Below are 18,093 nucleotides of genomic sequence, written 5' to 3' on the forward strand. Positions count from 1 at the left end.
ACTGCAGGAATGTTCACCATAGCAGTTGCCAGAGAATGTAATGTTCATTTCTCTACCATAAGCCACCTCCAACGGCATTTTAGATAATTTTGTAGTACGTCCAACCGCCCGTACAACAGCAGACCACGTGTAACCACACCAGCCCAGGACTTCCACATCTGGCTTCTTCACCTGCGGGATCGTCTGGGGGGAGGGGATGCTGAGGAGTATTTCTGTCTGTAACAAAGCCTATTTGTGGGGAAAAAAACTCATTCTAATTGGCTGGGCCTGGCTCCCCCGTGGGTGGGTCTAAGCCCTCCCAGGCCCACACCCCTGCCCAATCATGTTAAATCTATAGATTAGATTTAACATGAATTTATTTCAATTGACTGATCTCCTTATATACACTGTAACTCAGTAATATTGAGTTATATTTTGGTTCTGAACAGTTTTATAAAAGTAAATTGTATGGGTTACATTTTCAATGTATGAGCTTTCCTGTATGCTTGTCATATTCTACTTCCACAAGCTAATGACAATCAAAGGCTGAGGTGATGAGTCAGCGTTGTGATAACGTGTGGGGTATAACTCAGGGTGTAACAGGACACAGTGAGGATGTCCTGCAGTTTTGTTTATAATAATACACTTATGCAAATCACTCAAATTGGGAAAAATAATAAGGCAAAAAAAATGAAAAGGAAAACCACATTTGGCCAAACATACTTGAGGCACTGTGCTGGGCATGATTTTTGCAGGTTATAGCAGACATTTAATATTTGGAAATAAAGCTTTATTTACAATTTCAAAGTTCAATTTAGTTAAAATATATGTATACTATATACATATCTGCAATGTGAACAATGTTTATTTTACAAAAATCTTCCAGGTTCAGTGAGTCAGATCCAACAGAACTGTTCTAGTATATTTACACCCCATAAAACAATTTACAAGTCTAGTGTACCTGCATCTCTGACAGTACTACATTCTAAATATTCACTTTAAAAGATGCAAAAAGATCTCTAGTGTACTCAATTTCATTATCAAACCATTTTTGCATAATATACATTTTTGCTTTGGAGTTAAAATACCCATCTTTACAGCAAGGGCCAACACAAACCTACTACAGACAGCAGTCTGAAAACTGTCTGGAGGCGTATTGGTTACATTGCAACTCAATGTTTTTCCACAAGACTACAAAGCTGGCTTGTATGATCCAAACATAAAACAATGTACCCAACGAACAAATACTGCATATTTATAAATGGGACATTACATCCACCAGCTACAATCAATTCATATTTCTCCACAGGTACAATCAATTCAGATTTTTCTCACCATTCTAGGGGAAGGTGTTGCAATACAGCCTTGTGGAAATTAATTTACTAGGTATTAAATCACATCACTATTTTCTCATTCCACACAAAATTAGGCATATCATGGAGAACTGGGTATCAAAGGGAAATGTACAGTCCGACGTCTCACAATAGACAGTTTATCACTCCTTCTGGTAAAATAATAGTGGTTGTAAAATGCAAATTGGCATGGAAACTACTTTCATTCGACCATTAAGGTCACTTGTCTAACCAAAATTACAATTGACAAGCATCGCCGTGCATGGTAAATTAATTTGTACATCACAGCATTCTTGGACTAAAGTATCTACTGATGAGAGGACAGAATAAGCCCTTGGACATTGTTGTTGAATGCTAGGACCCACACAAATTAATCAATGACTCACACTTGCTACCATGCTGCTAAAGCCATTGTGTACGTGACGAATGGAGAGAACACTAGGTTCCATTGCAGTAAATCAGAAGTGCATCATCAGTGACATACTATATTTACCTACTATAAATGGCATTTGAGTCATGCTACCTTAGAACCATTGGATATGCAATACTGACAGTCTGTGAGCAAAAGGCAAATGGGGGATTTGAAAAAGGTGTTCTCTGGTTAGAACTATGCTTAGGTAGACACTGAACAAGGCAGAGACTGAAGTTTAACCCAGTTGGAAATATACTTTTCCTTTAGGTATTTATGAAAAGGTATGTACTGTATATGTAAATATCATTCAAAGAAAGGAGGTACATAAGAGTAGAGACATCAACTAAGGCCTGTAATTTGTGTTGTTGCTTTTGAGTGCGGCAATTCATAATCATACAGAACAAAAAAAGAGGCACTTTAACCGAATCAGGTAAAAGGCTAATTTTAAGGCTTGAATCCAGCGTGACAGGCTGGTTTCCAATCTAACCAGGTAGAACCTCTAGGCATCTGTTTTCATTGCCAATACACTAGTTACTAGGCAAAAACATGGAAGAAAAAGGACAGTGTTTAAACCCATCAATTACTAATATTTGGATTCTTAAATATTAAATACAAAAAGGTAGATTTTAATTTATTTTTCACTCACTCCCTATACAATGTATTGCCATTTCTACATTCACATTTCTTTTTGTGCTTTGTTATTTCATCATTCTTTTACAAAATGCTAAAATAATCTTTGTTTCGAAACCTGTTAACAGCAAGTTTGCTTTCAACAACAAAACCATAATAAAATAATTTACATACAATAAATAGCACAATACAAAAGGCAAAATATTTCATTTTTATACAATCTGATAACCCCAATGACTTCCACACTTTATATATAATCTTCTCATCTTCACCTGTTATTAGTTGAACCAGAATGCTCCTCAATACTGTCTTGAGTTCATGAGCCATGGAACAGTCAATTTAGCAGCATTGATGGATTTAATGGGAAACGAGATCCACTCCATCTTTGACTGGACATGAACAGGGGAGCCAGCATGGGAGGCTTTACGTGTTGGTTGTAGGCTGGATCAAAGATGTTTGGTGTAAGACGTGGTAGATCCACAATTAGCTAGTCCAAAGCTGTGTTGCAGAGGGGTACCAGTTTGACTGAAATGAAGGCATCTGGAGATCATTGGCACGTTGGCTGTGGGAGGGACTGTCTGGTGGAAGATGGGTTTACAATGGAGGCTTAAAAGCTCAGGAAAGGGCTCTTTTCAATCTCTTCTCCTGAATTTGTGTGAGAACTTCTGCTGTGTCTTTTATCAACGCATCAAAGATACCGTCAGCCAACTGCATCTTGACATAGAGCTCATCCTCATCATAGTTCACCCACTGAGACTCTTCCTCATGAAGCTCCTGGACCTGAAAATGCACACAAGACATCTCACTACTAGAAAATACATTTTACATTAGTTGGGTAATTCATAAAATAAAAGGACCTCTTGAATTCAGAACGAGTCACTCCTAAAGCTTCACTGTTTAATGCTCTTACCAGAATATGATCTACTCGATCCCGTTTTTTCCTTCCGAATTTCAGCATCTTCTGCCAATCTGTTTTCTGGTTCAGGTCTTTCTTCAGGCTATACAGTTTCAACACCTCTGTGGTGATGAACGCCTGGAAGACGAGAATTTACTTTAGATGGCACCATAAGCATGGCATATGTAACAAGAGTTAAGAATGTGGCGTAAGCTCACTCCACAGCTAGCTTGAAATGTTGCCAATGGAGCCATCGATAGAGCTTTTTCTATAGCTCAATTGCTTGGTACGTTGTCAAGGAGGGCGGTCACGTGTGTTGCGAGCAGAACATCACTCGTTTGAGCCTGGTATGGAACAGGGACAGTGGAGGAAGCTGTTAGCAGCACACTGACGTCGGTTTCACATACACACCTGAACTCTGGTGATGTCGCCAGGGCTCTTTACTCTATGGAAGTAGGAGGAGTTCATGCGTCGAGGCTTGACCCACTGAGGCTGATGGGCGTTAGGATCCTCCGCAAAGATCTCCTGGATGATCTCCCATGTTAAGTCATAGACAGCCTGCAGATAGTAAGCAAATGTCAGTGGATACATTTCAATACATGAAATGGGTCATCTCTTTTCAATGTGTCCTTACCTGTCTGTAGCTGCGAACACATTGACTTTCTTGATCCTTGCCCTCGCCATCGCATCCCAGGAACTCCTCTGAAGGCTTAGGGACTGGGAGCCCAGTGAGGGTCTGTGTGCCCTGGCCCAGTTTACATTGGTTCCAGATCTCCTGGGTGGCAGTGTCGACCAGCTTCTCCACCTTCGGGGCGGAGTGGGGCACCACCATGGCAGGCTGCTCAGGGAGCTTGGGCTGCCGGGGCAGCTCTGGTCTGGGTGGGGTCTTCACCTGGTCAGCCAGGCTTACTGACAGCCCCCCCTCCTGCTGTTGTTTCCGTTTTTGCTGCTCTCTACGGGAGCTGAGGCCATAGTCCTCATCGAACCAGTCCTGCTCATCCCCTAGTTCATCCAGCAGCTCCCGGTTCAACTCCAGCTCAGCCAGACGCTTGGTCAACTCTTCCTGACCACTAGCCCCCAACACTGGACTCTCCTATGGATACAGAGTAAGGACAAGAGTCACTAAGTGAAAACCCTAAGAAAATCTAAGAAAGTTTTTAATTCTACTGACATAAATATTTATAGAACAGAAGAAAACAGAGCACCAAATTCAATTGGATATACACAGAGTGTACAAAACATTAAGAACACCTTCCTAATACTGAGTTGCACAACCTTTTGTCTTCAGAACAGCCTCAATTCGTCAGGGCATGGACTCTACAATGTGTCCCACAGGGATACTGGCCCATGTCGACTCCAATGCTTCCCACAGTTGTGTCAAGTTGGCTGGATGTCCTTTGGGTGGTGGACCATTCTTGATACACACGGGAAACTGTTGAGCGCGAAAAACCCTGCAGCGTTGCAGTTCTTGATACAAACCAGTGCGCCTGCCACCTACTATCATACCCCCTTTCAAAGGCACTTAAATATTTTATCTTGCCCAGCCACCCTCTGAATGGCACATATACACAATCCATGTCTCAATTATCTCAAGGCATAAAAATACTTCTTTAACCCATATCCTCCCCTTCATCTACATTTAACAAGTGACATCAATAATGGATTATAGCCTTCACCAGGTCAGTCTGTCATGGAAAGTGCAGGTTTTCATAATGTTTTATACACTCAGCGTAGTTGCATGTTGGTCAAAGTTGTTGTTTGACCTTTGGACTCAAACAAATCCACAAAAAGGGTATTTTGAGGTCAAATCAACTCTGGATGGTTATCAGCAGTGCTGCTAAGCTCAATTATTGCTCCATTCCCCTACAGCAATGTCATCAGTTCTGTTTAATCATTTACTAAGACAAATCAGCTCTTTGAAGTACTTTAGCTGAAAATATCATCATTTATAAATGAAATGCATTACACATGATGTGATTGCAGGTTATCACATTATCTGAAGAAAATACTGTATGTTTAAACACTTCGAACATTTACTCTATAACGGTCTTAAAATGGGATCAAAACTCACCGGCCGGTTACAGAGTTCTGGAGACGACACTTGCTCCTCTTGGTCTCCATCTAGGAAGAAGGGCAGACCATCTCTCTGTGCCACAACGTGAGCTTGGGAGACCGTTTCCCTACCCTCTTCATTAAAAAGGTCATCTTTCATTTGATTAACAGCTGATATCTTCTCTTCTTTGGCCTTTTTGATCTGTGCGAATTGCTTCACAGCGTCTTTCATGAAGTTGTTGAGGAGCTTATCTGCAAAAGCACTGAGGGTGTCTTTCCCCACGGTCTGCTCTGGAGTAGATTTCTGATGGGCATCTAGGCCATTGCTCTCAATGATGGTAGAGGTCTCATCAATAGTTATCTTACGGTCTATGTCAGTGATGAAGAGACTGGTAGGTACATCTTCAAAGTCCAGAATGATGGTCTTGGTTCTTTCATTGGACATTGAATATTCTCCCTCTTTGAACTCATGTAAGTTGATCAAGTTTGTCTGGTGTTCAGCTGAATCATCATTCACATCAGTAGGTCCGTTGTCTCCAGAACGATAACTCTGAGATACACCCCCTCTTTTATTTTGCAGACTGCTTTCATGCATTTTCTCCTCAAAGTTGCATTTCTTTGGCTCGTTTTCAGATTGGTCGTCAAGGAACGAGTCCTCGTCCTCTGTGGTGTCCACGTCGATCTCAAACTTCTCTGGCATACAGGAGATCTTGTCCGGAGGAGCGAAGATGCCATGGTCGTCCTCACACTCAAAGTACACCACCCCATCGTAGGTGCCATTGTTGCTTCCTTCAGACTTGTCCAGCTCCACTCCAGCCCAGAAGCCGTTGGCAAAGCTGGTGTGGCCCTTGAATCTAAGCGTACCAGGCTGGACGTTGCTCACTAAAACCCTGTCTCCAATGGTGAAGTTAGGCATTTCATCCAGTGCTGGTGAAGGTAGGGTCTGGGAAGGGGAGATAGTTGGGGAGCGGTTTGAACTAATGACCTGGGAATCCTTGGTTTGGCTCTGCAGGTCAAGAAGTCTTTCAGAGCGAGGACTGCCACCAGTAGCTCCAGATCTTCCACTCAGCTCCTCACCGATCTCCTCCTCACTACTGCAGAAGGGTGACCTGCTGTGGGAAGCCTCTCTGGTCTCTTGGCGGGATGGTGAGGTAGGTTTGGAGCCTTGGTTGTCCTCCCTGAGTGACGACTCCACAGAGACCCCAAAGTCTTCATGGTAACCATCAGCTGAAGGAGGAGAGGCATCCTTACCCTTGGCTGAAAAGTCACCCTTTGATGACAAGACATCAGACTCAGGGGTGTAGGATCGCTCTTTGATGGGGGATGGTGACTTAGCAGATTTCTCATCAACATCAAGACTGCTTATCAGGGAAATCCCTTGTTCTCCTTTCTCTGAGGAAACATGTTCTGACAGAGAATGGTGCTGCTGGGAAGCTGGGCTGTGCCCTAGGTCAAGTTTGAGTAGATGGTCAAAGTGACGGTCTTCAGAAAGTGACTGAGTGTGCTCAGATCCTTCAGACTTTACAGAGTCCAGCTCCTCCATGACCTCTGACCGGTGGCTAGAGACGACACGCTCATCCCCAGAGTCAGTAGCCTGTGGCCTGGCTGGCTCCCTCAGGGGGAGTGCCCCCTCAGAGGGCTGCCTGGGGAGAGGCTCGGGGGACAGCAGGCCTCTCAGACCGTTGGTGTGCTCTGGACTCCCATACACTGGAGTTGGGGTGACAGTAGGGGGGTCCTCGTCTGAGGACTCCTCATGCCATGCTGAATATTTACTGAGCCCAGATGTTGTGAGGTCATCTGACAACAAAACATGGAACAACTTGTGTTATCATCACAGTATGGGCACAAATGTCAACGTGGAGAAATATACACTTCTTGACATGCACAACCCACCTTGTTCAACTGGAGAATGTGGAAGTGTCTTCTCAGCTTTCTCTGAGTCAGAGACAACCGTCCAGTTTATGCCGGTTTCAGGTCTGGAGAGGAAAAAAACATGTTTAGATGAAGATGGACCAATTCATCAGTTTGTGCAACATACACATAGTTAGTGCGCTAGTGTACCTGTAAGGAGGTGGTGGTTTAATCTTGGGCTTCTCTGTGGCTGAGGTGGGGGCCTTGATCTGAGGCTTGGCAGCAGGTGTCGAGTCCGGTTCCTTATTCAACTCAGTCTCGGTCTTCTCAATGAAGTCATTGTAGGACTAGACATAAGGAAAGAAACAAAGCCCAAAGTAAGTCACTGTTCTTGTTATTGCTCATTGAATGGAGCAGGGCAGGCGAGGATTCTGATATACACTGACCTCTAGCTGCTTCAGTAGGCTGGCCTCCTGGGCTTTCAGACGCTCTTTGTGCCTCTTCTTCTGCTCCTTCTTCAGCTGGTACACCACAGACTTGCGTTTGCGCAGCTCCTCTTTGAGGGCACGGATACGGCTCTCGATGTCGCTCTGATCCGACATCGGCTCTGTGTGACACAATAAGTATGGTTAGAATGCTAAATCCATGCCAGACTGATTAGTATAAAGTAATCCAACTTAGAACTACTGTACTCAAATTCTCAGAAAGGGGAGTAAATATTTATTTATTTGCGGTTTGTCCATACGGACATTCATATGCTACTCCAAAAATGCATGCACATGTTATGTTAGTGATAAAACCTGATGATTGAAATGTCCACTATAATAGCACAACAGAACCAGCAACGACAGTTTAAGGACTATGACTGTAGCTCAGTGACGGCTGGGAAGCTTCCATACTCCCATAACACAACTAAGCAGGTTGAGTGTCAGGGAACTGCACGCATAATCCTTTTCTTACGGCATCACATTATGCCTGCAGTCAGTCCTCTTTCGACTCTGCTTTTCAACAGCTCTAACAGGAAATAAAAATGATGTCCCGTTTTGGAGGCCCTACTGCTCCAAAGAGGGGACCAACTCACCTGTGTGTGTGCTAGAGGGAGTGTCAGCGGCCTTGGGGTCGTGGCTGGAGGTCCTGGAGGAGGAGCAGAGCTGCATCTTGCTGCTGCTGCCCTCTGGGTGTGTGTTAGTGCTGAGGCTGGCTTTTGGTGAAGGAGACTGTACAACAGAGGAAAAGGATAGGGCCCAAGGGGAATTCAGGACAGTCTCACATTCACCACAACAGCATGCCACAAACTAACTAACTAACTAACCAAGACACACCAAAACTCACACACACACACAAAAACAAACACACTCAAAAGGCAGTGTCTCTAATGGTACATGCACAGATGCCTTTCTATGACATTAGACTTGAGTGTTTCTGCTTACATCTCATTTGCATGTGGCGTCTAAATTCCTGAGACGATTTAAATAACCCCAAATAACTATAGTGACATCTAGCTCCATATAATGAGCTCACAGGAGTAAATGAAAGAAGTGATTTTTTAAAGTGTTTTCTTCTTCACCCAATAGGGCAGTTAATTAATAATACTCAATGTCTCAAATAACAATCAAGTAACACATGAACTTTGCACAAGGAAAGTGACAATTCCCTGAAAGAAGCAACTGAGTCCGGACCCTGGACAAAGGCCTATACTCACTGAGCTGCCTAAAGCCTCTTCCCCCTCTGGAGGCTGAAAAGATTTGGCACGAGCCCCCAGATCCTCAAAAAGTTCTACAGCTGCACTACTGAGAGCATCTTGACTGGCTGCGTTACCGCTTGTTATGGCAACTGCTCGGCATCCGACCGTATCGCGCTACAGAGGGTAGTACGTGCGGCCCAGTACATCACTGAAGCCGAGCTCTCTGTCATCCAGGACCTCTTAACCAGGCGGTCAGAGGAAAGCCCTAAAAATAATCAATGACTCCAGCCAACCAAGTCATAGTCTGTTCTCTCTGCTACTGCACGGCAAGTGTTACCACAGCGCCAAGTCTGGGACCAAAAGGCTCCTGAACAGCTTCTACCCCCGAGCCATAAGACTGCTCAACAGTTCATTAAATGGCGACAGGGATTTTTTCCTTTTCACCCCCTACCCACATGTACATAGTACTTCAATCACCTAACCAAACCTACAATTCCCCTCAATCTATCACTCCAATTACCTCGTACTCCAGCACACTGATTCATTACCGATACGGCTTATATTTTATTGTGTTACTATTTTCTTTTTATCTATTTGTTAGTTTTCTTACTGCATTGTTGGGAAAGGGCATCGTAAGTAAGCACTTCACGGTAAAGTGTACACTTGTTGTATTCGGCGCACGTCACAAATTCAATTTGATGGGAAGAGCGCTAACCAAGTCTCACTTTGTTCTCAGGAGGGATAATACTTGGAGCATGCTCGTTGACAGATTCTGTTAACTCATAAAATTCCCTGCACAGCCCCTCCATCTACACTCAGGACTTAGACTCCCCTCTGTGAGCAAGGGAGTAAGGCCCTGTGCATGTTGCTTTTTTTGTGGGGGGGGACAATAAAATGATCTAATCTTTTTGAAGGGTTCATAAACAAATGTAATCAATGTATTTCTACTGTAGTAATAGATAACATGACATCACAACATGCACAGGGCCTTACTCTCTTGCTCACAGAGGGGGAGTCTAAGTCCTGGGTGTAGATGGAGGGGCTGTGCTGGGTGGAGGGCAGCTCAGAGACAGAGCCAGGCTGATCAGTGGAGGGGATGTCTGGCTGCTGGGACCCAGACAGATCTGTGTGCACGCTGGAGCCAGTCACTACTGGGGAGTAGTCGCCCTCACTCACAGAGTCTGAGGAGAGACACACACAAAGGTCAAGGGGTAAGAGCAGATGAATACACCTGCAGCCTCAAACATGGCTATACAGCTAGCTGTACGATGTTCTCTCACTCATAAAAAGTATACGACACAAGGCAAGCAAACTCATACCTGATAACAGGCAATAAACAGAAACTACTGCATACTACAGCATGTGCTTATTTCATCTCATACAATAGGCCTAGAGCTCAGTGTCTGTCAACAGTGGTCTCTCACCTCTGTCAGTCTTTCCCTCAGGGTCGTGCTGGCCGGAGCTGGCATTGGGGCCGGAGCTGGCATAGTCTCTGTGATCTGACCTCTGGTCTCCGTCTCTAGGACGCTCTCTGTCCCAGGCAGCCAGGGCCTGCTTCTCCATCCGCCTCACCTCAGCCTCCTCAGCATCCAGCCTCTGCTTCCACTCCAGCAGCTCCTCCGCGTGCCTCCGCCGATGCATCAGACCCTGCTCCCGCTTGGTCAGGAACCTGGTGGTGGGGAGGACAGGAGGAAGGGAGAGAAAGCACAAAGAATGGTAGGTGCAGTTGGTGTGAGAAGCAGTGAAATGATTGCAACGTCGCAGAAGCTAGTGGAGTCATCAGCAGTCCAACCATCAACCCAACCACCCCCTGCCCATCTTCCCTGCAAACTCAAAACCTCCGGGATGGTCCACACACACAAACCATCCGAACCATGCTTACCTCAACAGACATGGTTTCATTTTGACACCATAGTGCACAAGTCATCCAAACTCTTCTCCCAACAACAGAGTACAAACATTTGATCAAAATGGATAAAACAGGCACAAAGTGTGGTAGTCAGGTTCAATCAGTTGGTTTGACCCCAGGGCTTAACATCACTGTAGGACACCCCTCAAAACATCAGTCAAAGACCACCAAGGGTTAAAAAAAACACATTGCAGAATATAGGTCAAAATGTCTATGGGTGTAACTTCGACATGAATTCTACACAACACAAGAGTCAAAATGCATTTCCCATGTATACTGCTGACAGAAAATACTTTCAAAATTGTTTCTCCATTGCTTTGATTTATAATGTACATTGAAAAGAACTGGTTCCTTATGCACTGCAAGTTAATCAGCTATTTTGCATGTTGACTATAATTAGTAGAAGTGCCAGACAGTACTGTGTTTGCTGGTCTCTCTTTCGCGCACTAGTACGGCTTTGGGTTAGACTGTGCTCCCAATTCTATTAAGCCCACTTGCAATACATACTCATTAGCCCATCACAAGCAACAGTTTTACTGGGCTCATTGAACAGATTTAAAACCCTCTATCACTGCTAAAGCACCGGCCAAAGGCACTGCCTCTTTTTCATGGACGGTGTGTAGCCTAATAACTTATAATTTACTCTTATGGACTTTTCTTCAACAAAAGTAGTGAGCGGCATGAATATGAGAAAGTCATGCAGATCCTGATTCAGTCACTCTGAATGAGAGTTAAATGAGCACCTCAAAGCAACACCACAGAGATCGGAGAGCTCTCGCTGTTCAATGAGAGTCTCGTTCAAATCAGGCCAACTGTATTAAAAGGAATATGACCTTTGACCTTAGCAGACCAAAGTGAGGTCATATCATTTCTGGCAAAAATGCCTAGTTTTTTTCACTTGTTGTTGAATTTCTGTGCCCCTTCATGCATACGGTAGTGAATGTACATGCAATGCCTGATGACTGGTTTGTGTTGCCAACAGGATGGCATTGGGTGTTATTCAAGCTTTCACTTCACACTTCCTGGAAAAAAAAGGAAATGGGGAGGCGGGAGCTGAACATAAGCATGGTCCTTGGGACAGAGGGCAGAGAAGGATAGGCAGCAGTGAGAGGCGAGAGCAGCACTGTACCTGACCAACTGGATGTAGATAAACAGCTGGAGGTAGGGGAAACAGAAACTGCAAGATGCCCAGTGGTGGGCCATAAACGGAGAGAAGTAGTAGTGAACAGGAGAGCAGTGTCTACAACCAAACAAAGCAAGGACACGACACAGGAAATACCGCACAAAATATGAGTTGGAGAATGAGAAAACAGCCAAATAGAGAGAGAATAGTGATTAAGCATGTGCTTTATTGCACTGGATGTTTCATGGGTTCATTCAAAGAGAAGTGATGTAGTTAATCTGCCAGGGTTTTGTGTTGGTGGCAGAGCTTAGAGGGGTATTAAAACTCAGTCCTTTTCATCAGGAGTTGGCCAGGGCATGGCAAGATGTGCATGTTCGTCTTTGGAGCCGGACTCCAATAAAGAGCAGGTGTGTAGGAATGTGCAGCCATGTGTGAATGTGTGCGGCGGTGCCAGAGAAGAGCTAGGCGTGACTGATCAATTATAATCCTAAAAGGTTAAGAGAGAGGCCTTTGTCTCATGTTGCACCTCAGTAGACATAATGCTTCTCCTTAATTAAATGCAATGGGTGGAGGAATTTGCAAGATTAGGTTATTTTAGCAAAAAGTTGCAAATGTAGTGGTGGGTGATAATTGTTCATGTTTTTAAGTACTGGTAACTAAAACCTGATTTAGGCTTTATTAGACTAAAACACTGGCTAAATCACACATTAACCTTCACTATGATCCACAACAACAACACTAGAGCATTATTAAAAGAGACCGTGTTAACATATTGAAATGGCAGGTTGTTAGAAGACCAATGCAAGCAAGCAGACAGAGGCGTAGCTCCAAGCAGCTTGTTAATTCCCTACAAAAAATAAAGTCTAGGCTCAAATTGACAGTGACCTCCCACTTTAAGCTGTGATATTGGGTACATTCAGTTTGTGTTTTTTTGGTAGATTATTCAATTTAAAGAATCATTCGCTCTCGGCCTACAATTAGTACTGATCACGTTGCTACTGAACGAAAGTTACAAATCCTTAAACACCACAACAACTGAACGTTTGTTAGGACCTGTACTGCAGAATGTACAAGCATAAGAATGAGGTCAGTCGGTGTGCAGGTCTGGCTGTTCAACCATCGTGAGAGTCCCCCTCCAGTCACATGACCACATTGTTAAAAGACTAAAACCTGCCCTCGCTGCTTGTATGAGACACCAGACAGACATTTTACACTACATATTTGCTCTGGTTCATATCGTACATTTTGGAATGAGTACAGAGATCGGAGAAGGTGCAGTCTGAACAACTAACATGCATGTATAGCAGGGTTCCCCAACTGGCGGTTCGCGAGGTGGTTTTATATGGCCGGTCCCCCCAAAATGTTCTGCGCAAACGAAAACAATCTGCCCGCGGCTGAATCTAGTTGATGATCCCTGATCTATAGAGGACGTGGAGCATGCTTATATTCATATCCACACCACAGAAGAATGAAGGTTTCTAGTCATGCCAATCCCTCACTTTCACAAGGCAACAGCAACTTCTATCAAATGATTTTCAAGAACAGAAGCTCTGAAGCTGGTACATAATTCATTGTGATTAACAAAGCAAACAGTCTTAATGATTGATATGCCCAATATGGTTTTGTTAGATCGTCAGTCTAAGACAAGTTAACAAATCACACCCATAAAGATAAAGCTATCAAATATGGTAATTTCAGCTGTTTAAAAGTTGGTATAAATTGTGTCCATCTTAGTGAATCCTGTTATAAGCCCTGAAGTAGAGAAAAAAAGAGCCCTTGACAAAAACTTCCAATAAGACATTTTAGTTGTCATTAGAAATTTGGACAGTGTAGTTAATAGGTTAATTGAAGTTTAAATTACTTCTTATCCGTGTGAGAGCGCATCTTCTTGAGCTTCTGCATGATGCTGCTGGTCTCACTGCCAGACACTGAGAGGGGAGAGGCGCTGCGCACGTCCCCGTCAGTCATCGCAGCACTGGGGGATGTTGCCCCTTCGACGTGCTCCGACACTGGAGTCTCCTGTAGGACATAGATGGTTACACACACACACACACACACACACACACACACCAGAAATGAAGAAGAGCGCAAGACCATTTTAAATCTTAATGGAACCATGCAGTATTATTTTAGACATATGCATAACACAAAGCATCTCTGAGGATTAGCTCAATATGTCCATAAATAAGACATTCCCAGATATGAATATGACGTAAGAAGGTGGTAGTACTGACCGGTGGGGTGTCACCGGTGCCGGCACACTTGAGGCGCTCCTTCAGCTTGAGGGTGGTGTATCTCATCCTCTCTATCTCCTCCTGCTGTTTGAGCAGCAGCTGCCTCTCCTTCCTGGCTGCCCTGTTGGCCTCCTGCAGACGCTTGATCTCCGCCTGGACAAACACAGACACCGACAGGGTCAAAGGTCATGGTCACTCAGCATTACAGATGGGCAGTGATGGGAGCAGGTGAGATGGGCAGAGATTTTGTTGGTTAGTTACCTGTTCCTGTTGGAGTTTCATCAGTAGGCCTCTCTGCTTCTTTCTGATGGGTGGCATCTTGTCATCCTCACCCTTGTCTCTGAGGCGCCTATGAGATCAGAAAGGAGAATCAGTGAGAACATGAATGCAAAATGAGGACAGAAGTGCCTCATGCGAAAGAAATTCAACAGAACACATTGACCAAAACTAGATTCATAGTTTTGGTCAATGTGTTCTGCTGAATTCCAATCGCACGTTTTCGTATGATGGAAACCCCAAAAAACTTTGGCGTTAGCGGGGAATGAGACAATATTCATTCAGAAAACATGGATCCTAATAAAAGTAAACCAGTGCCTTTTCTGATGCTCCAGCCAAGCGAGCTCGGCCTTGGTTTTCTCCTTAAGGGCCTTCTGTCGCAGGCGCAGCAGGGAGCTCTGGTGGTGGGCGCGCACCTCCTCCTCCTTCATGTACTGACGCACCATGTCCATGGTGAACCTGGAGAAGCTGTCCTGTCCGCTGGAGAAGGGCATGCTGCCGTCCTGCTGCCGGGAGCGGAGCGGGGACAAAGAGTCACTAACACATAACAAAGCCTTATCAGTCAGGAAACCAGGCACACACAGAGAGCAAACAGTGGTAGATGGAAGATCACTCTGGCCACTGGTTACATGCTCCCTCCAGCTGGCAAACAAATTGAGGCGAGGGAGAGGCTGCTGGCCTTGGTGGTTGCGATATAGTATCAGTGTTGTAAATGCCAAAGTCTATCCAGAGCGCTGTCAAAACACCTGGGGCCAATGAAGGCCAAGGTATGTACAAAATCATCCCTACATGTGGCAGCCAGGTGTGACCACAACCCCTCCTAGCCGCGCCACAACCCCTCCTAGCCGCGCCACAACCTCTCCACAACCTCTCCTAGCCGCGCCACAACCTCTCCTAGCCGCGCCACAACCTCTCCACAACAACCTCTCCACAACCTCTCTTAGCCGCGCCACAACCTCTCCTAGCCGCGCCACAACCTCGCCACAGCCGCGCCCTAGCCGCGCCACAACCCCTCCTAGCCGCGCCACAACCCCTCCTAGGGCAACAACCTCTCCTAGGCCACAACCCCTCTTAGCCGCGCCACAACCCCTCCTAGCCGCGCCACAACCCCTCCTAGCCGCGCCACAACCCCTCCTAGCCGCGCCACAACCCCTCCTAGCCGCGCCACAACCCCTCCTAGCCGCGCCACAACCCCTCCTAGCCGCGCCACAACCTCTCCTAGCCGCGCCACAACCTCTCCTAGCCGCACCACAACCTCTCCTAGCCGCACCACAACCTCTCCTAGCCGCACCACAACCTCTCCTCCACCTGTTGTGTTTGAAGGGACCAGGTATGGGTCGGGTCGGGAACGATACAGCCAGGCAGGGAATCACCCAGAACCCAGTTAAGTGGGGCCGGGGCACACAGAACGTTTATTGTGCCCAGGGTAGTAATGAATTGAGCAGGCTTTCCCAGTCTTTCTGATGCCATGGCCAGTGGAGCCCTTTCCAGGCGTCAGTATGGCTAGGCACAATCCCGCATACTGAACCCTTCCGAGAGGCAGGGGGCTACCACTGTGGCTTGACATTAAGAGCTAAGACAGATGCTGCTGCCAACATATTAGAGAGAAGCTATAATTTCACCATTACTGCGGTCAAAATCGGGCTAAATGTGGATAAGCATTATGCGCTGGTTACTTTAAGGAGAAACCTCCCAAAGTAAACTAGTACATTTAAGCTTTTGGATAAGTGCTAAGATTTCAGCAGTCTTGCTACTTTGCCAGCATTACAGTTATTGAGATGAGGTGGCAAACTAACCTTGGAGCTGTCCTGTGCTGTGGGGTTCTCCTGACTGGGCTCGTCATCCGACTCCTCGTGAGGAACTCTCTTCTTCTCCAACACTCCACGCCGGTGAGACTCGGAGGGCAGCAGCGAGCGGAACGAACGCTCCTCAATTTCATCCTCCGTCATGGACTCGTCAAACTTCAGAGAGTACTCTGTAGCCACTGAGGCGCTGTCTGTATGGGGACAGATTGTTGGGGACAGGAACATTGTTCTCTCTTTCTAAGAGACTTCAGGCTATTTATGCATCGTAAACGATTATTATGCATTGCCTGTTTGTGATAACGGCTCCCTTCCAATCCCACAATGAGTGCTATGAACCCCTGGCCTCACCTTTCTCATCCAGTAGGGACTGAACACTGTCACTGGGGATGGAGTCTTCAGCTGCTGTATGGGCCACTGCCTCCACCACTGAGCTGTTACCCGTCTCCACCTTCCTCCTCTGTCTCTTCTCAGAGGAGGCCAGGGAGGGACTCCGGTGGCTGCTTTCTCCACCACTGGGGGGGGTACAACGCAGAGAGGACAGGGGAGGGAGAAAACCAATTGCTTATCTAGCCATGCCTATAAAGTTTAACCTGACCAAACCAATTATGCTGACAAGGAGAAACATCTCCCGGGGTCTGTGAGGCGCACCACTGTGTGAATTCCAGTACCTGATGTTGGGTCTCCTGGAGGGGGTGGAGTCAGAGCGGCTGTCCAGGGAGAAGGGCTCCTCGGTCCTGTTCTTGGCAGCAGACATATCACCCATGAAGCTCTGGTGATGCTGCCTCTGCTGGTCAAACAGGGTGCTGATGGGAGCAGCAGCAGGGTCACCGATCTGACAACAGGCCAGCTCCGTCATCTGAGGAGAGAGCAACTAAGTCAGCAATATATCAACTGAAAGAAACTGTGTCGAGAAGCAAGAGTCAGACATTTGCAAATACATGCAACAGTGAGGAAACAAACCAAGCTCAGTGACTGGCTGTAGGGACAAGAGTGGAGAGGGAGAGCGAGAGTGTTCGGACCTCTTTGAACTGGTGGGAAGCTACGGCTGTATAGCGTACAGACTCGGCCGGTTGGCTGATCATCTTAGCGGTGGCCTCCTGCATGCCTCCCAGAGACTGCTGCTGGGTCTGAGCCATGTCCTCCTGCAGCTCCACGTGAGCCTGCAACGACACACACACAGTTCTGTTACTGAACCACTCTACAGCCTACACACGTCTAGTAAAATACCTTTCTCACACCACATGCAGTGAAGTTAGATTGAGTTCTATAAATATTCAAGGGGTTGGCAAATATGAAGCCACCCTCGAGAGGATCAACAATCTACCAAGTTGGTGCATGGTTCTAACTCTAGGTGAGAAGTATGTGGATTCTGCAGAGTTGCCCGTTCTAAATGCCAGTGCTGTGTGCAGTACCCTGGCTGCTTTCTGCCGTGTCTCCTCCAGCTGCCATTGGGTCTCCAGCGCCTCCTGCTCTGCCTTCACCTTCAACTCATGAAGGTCACGCTCGTGCCGCTGCTGCTGCGCCTGAAAAGGTTAGAGGTCAAAGGTCAGGACCTATGGAAAAAGGTGAATGAAAACCACCAGAACATGACTACATGCCAATAGCTAAGGTTTCAAGAGTGGAGTAGTGCCTATACTAAGCATTCATATACATAAGCGAGCACTCTCAGGTGCTCTGACTGGTGGGTTGGGCCTCCCTCACCTTGAGTATCTGGGCAAGCGAGACACTTTCCTGCTGCGCCAGAGACACGCCCCTTAACCGCTCCACGTCGCCCAGCTGGCGCACAGACTCCTCTATAGACTCCAGGTAGTGGAGCTCTGCAGACATATGCTGCTGCAACCCCCCTGGGGTGTAGTGGAGCTCACCTGGACAACAGAGAGACGGATAGAAA

The 18,093-nt window shown here is 46.1% G+C and overlaps 1 protein-coding gene across 8 annotated transcripts in view; it reads right to left on the reverse strand.

Annotated features, from left to right (window-relative positions):
* Positions 1 to 722: 722 nt before the first annotated feature.
* The window catches only part of LOC106584317 (centrosome-associated protein 350), a 39,698-nt gene continuing 22,327 nt past the window's right edge, over positions 723 to 18,093 (reverse strand). For 6 of the 8 annotated variants that reach the window (XM_014169432.2, XM_014169430.2, XM_014169435.2 and 3 more), the window contains 21 exons: positions 17,904 to 18,067; positions 17,615 to 17,725; positions 17,222 to 17,362; positions 16,871 to 17,058; positions 16,551 to 16,714; positions 16,194 to 16,393; positions 14,716 to 14,903; positions 14,383 to 14,470; positions 14,122 to 14,274; positions 13,749 to 13,906; positions 10,280 to 10,524; positions 9,849 to 10,036; positions 8,253 to 8,388; positions 7,618 to 7,778; positions 7,382 to 7,518; positions 7,214 to 7,296; positions 5,340 to 7,117; positions 3,903 to 4,361; positions 3,680 to 3,826; positions 3,284 to 3,406; positions 723 to 3,153 (listed from right to left, as the gene is read on the reverse strand). In XM_014169432.2, the coding sequence (XP_014024907.2) occupies positions 2,989 to 3,153; positions 3,284 to 3,406; positions 3,680 to 3,826; positions 3,903 to 4,361; positions 5,340 to 7,117; positions 7,214 to 7,296; positions 7,382 to 7,518; positions 7,618 to 7,778; positions 8,253 to 8,388; positions 9,849 to 10,036; positions 10,280 to 10,524; positions 13,749 to 13,906; positions 14,122 to 14,274; positions 14,383 to 14,470; positions 14,716 to 14,903; positions 16,194 to 16,393; positions 16,551 to 16,714; positions 16,871 to 17,058; positions 17,222 to 17,362; positions 17,615 to 17,725; positions 17,904 to 18,067 (5,177 nt within the window). In that variant the 3' untranslated portion in view covers positions 723 to 2,988. The remainder of the gene's footprint in view (positions 3,154 to 3,283; positions 3,407 to 3,679; positions 3,827 to 3,902; positions 4,362 to 5,339; positions 7,118 to 7,213; positions 7,297 to 7,381; positions 7,519 to 7,617; positions 7,779 to 8,252; positions 8,389 to 9,848; positions 10,037 to 10,279; positions 10,525 to 13,748; positions 13,907 to 14,121; positions 14,275 to 14,382; positions 14,471 to 14,715; positions 14,904 to 16,193; positions 16,394 to 16,550; positions 16,715 to 16,870; positions 17,059 to 17,221; positions 17,363 to 17,614; positions 17,726 to 17,903; positions 18,068 to 18,093) is intronic. The other 2 variants (XM_014169433.2, XM_014169434.2) reach the window with 2 other exon arrangements.

This window comes from Salmo salar, chromosome ssa23 (genome assembly GCF_905237065.1).
Source record: "Salmo salar chromosome ssa23, Ssal_v3.1, whole genome shotgun sequence".
Classification (NCBI taxonomy): domain Eukaryota; kingdom Metazoa; phylum Chordata; class Actinopteri; order Salmoniformes; family Salmonidae; genus Salmo; species Salmo salar.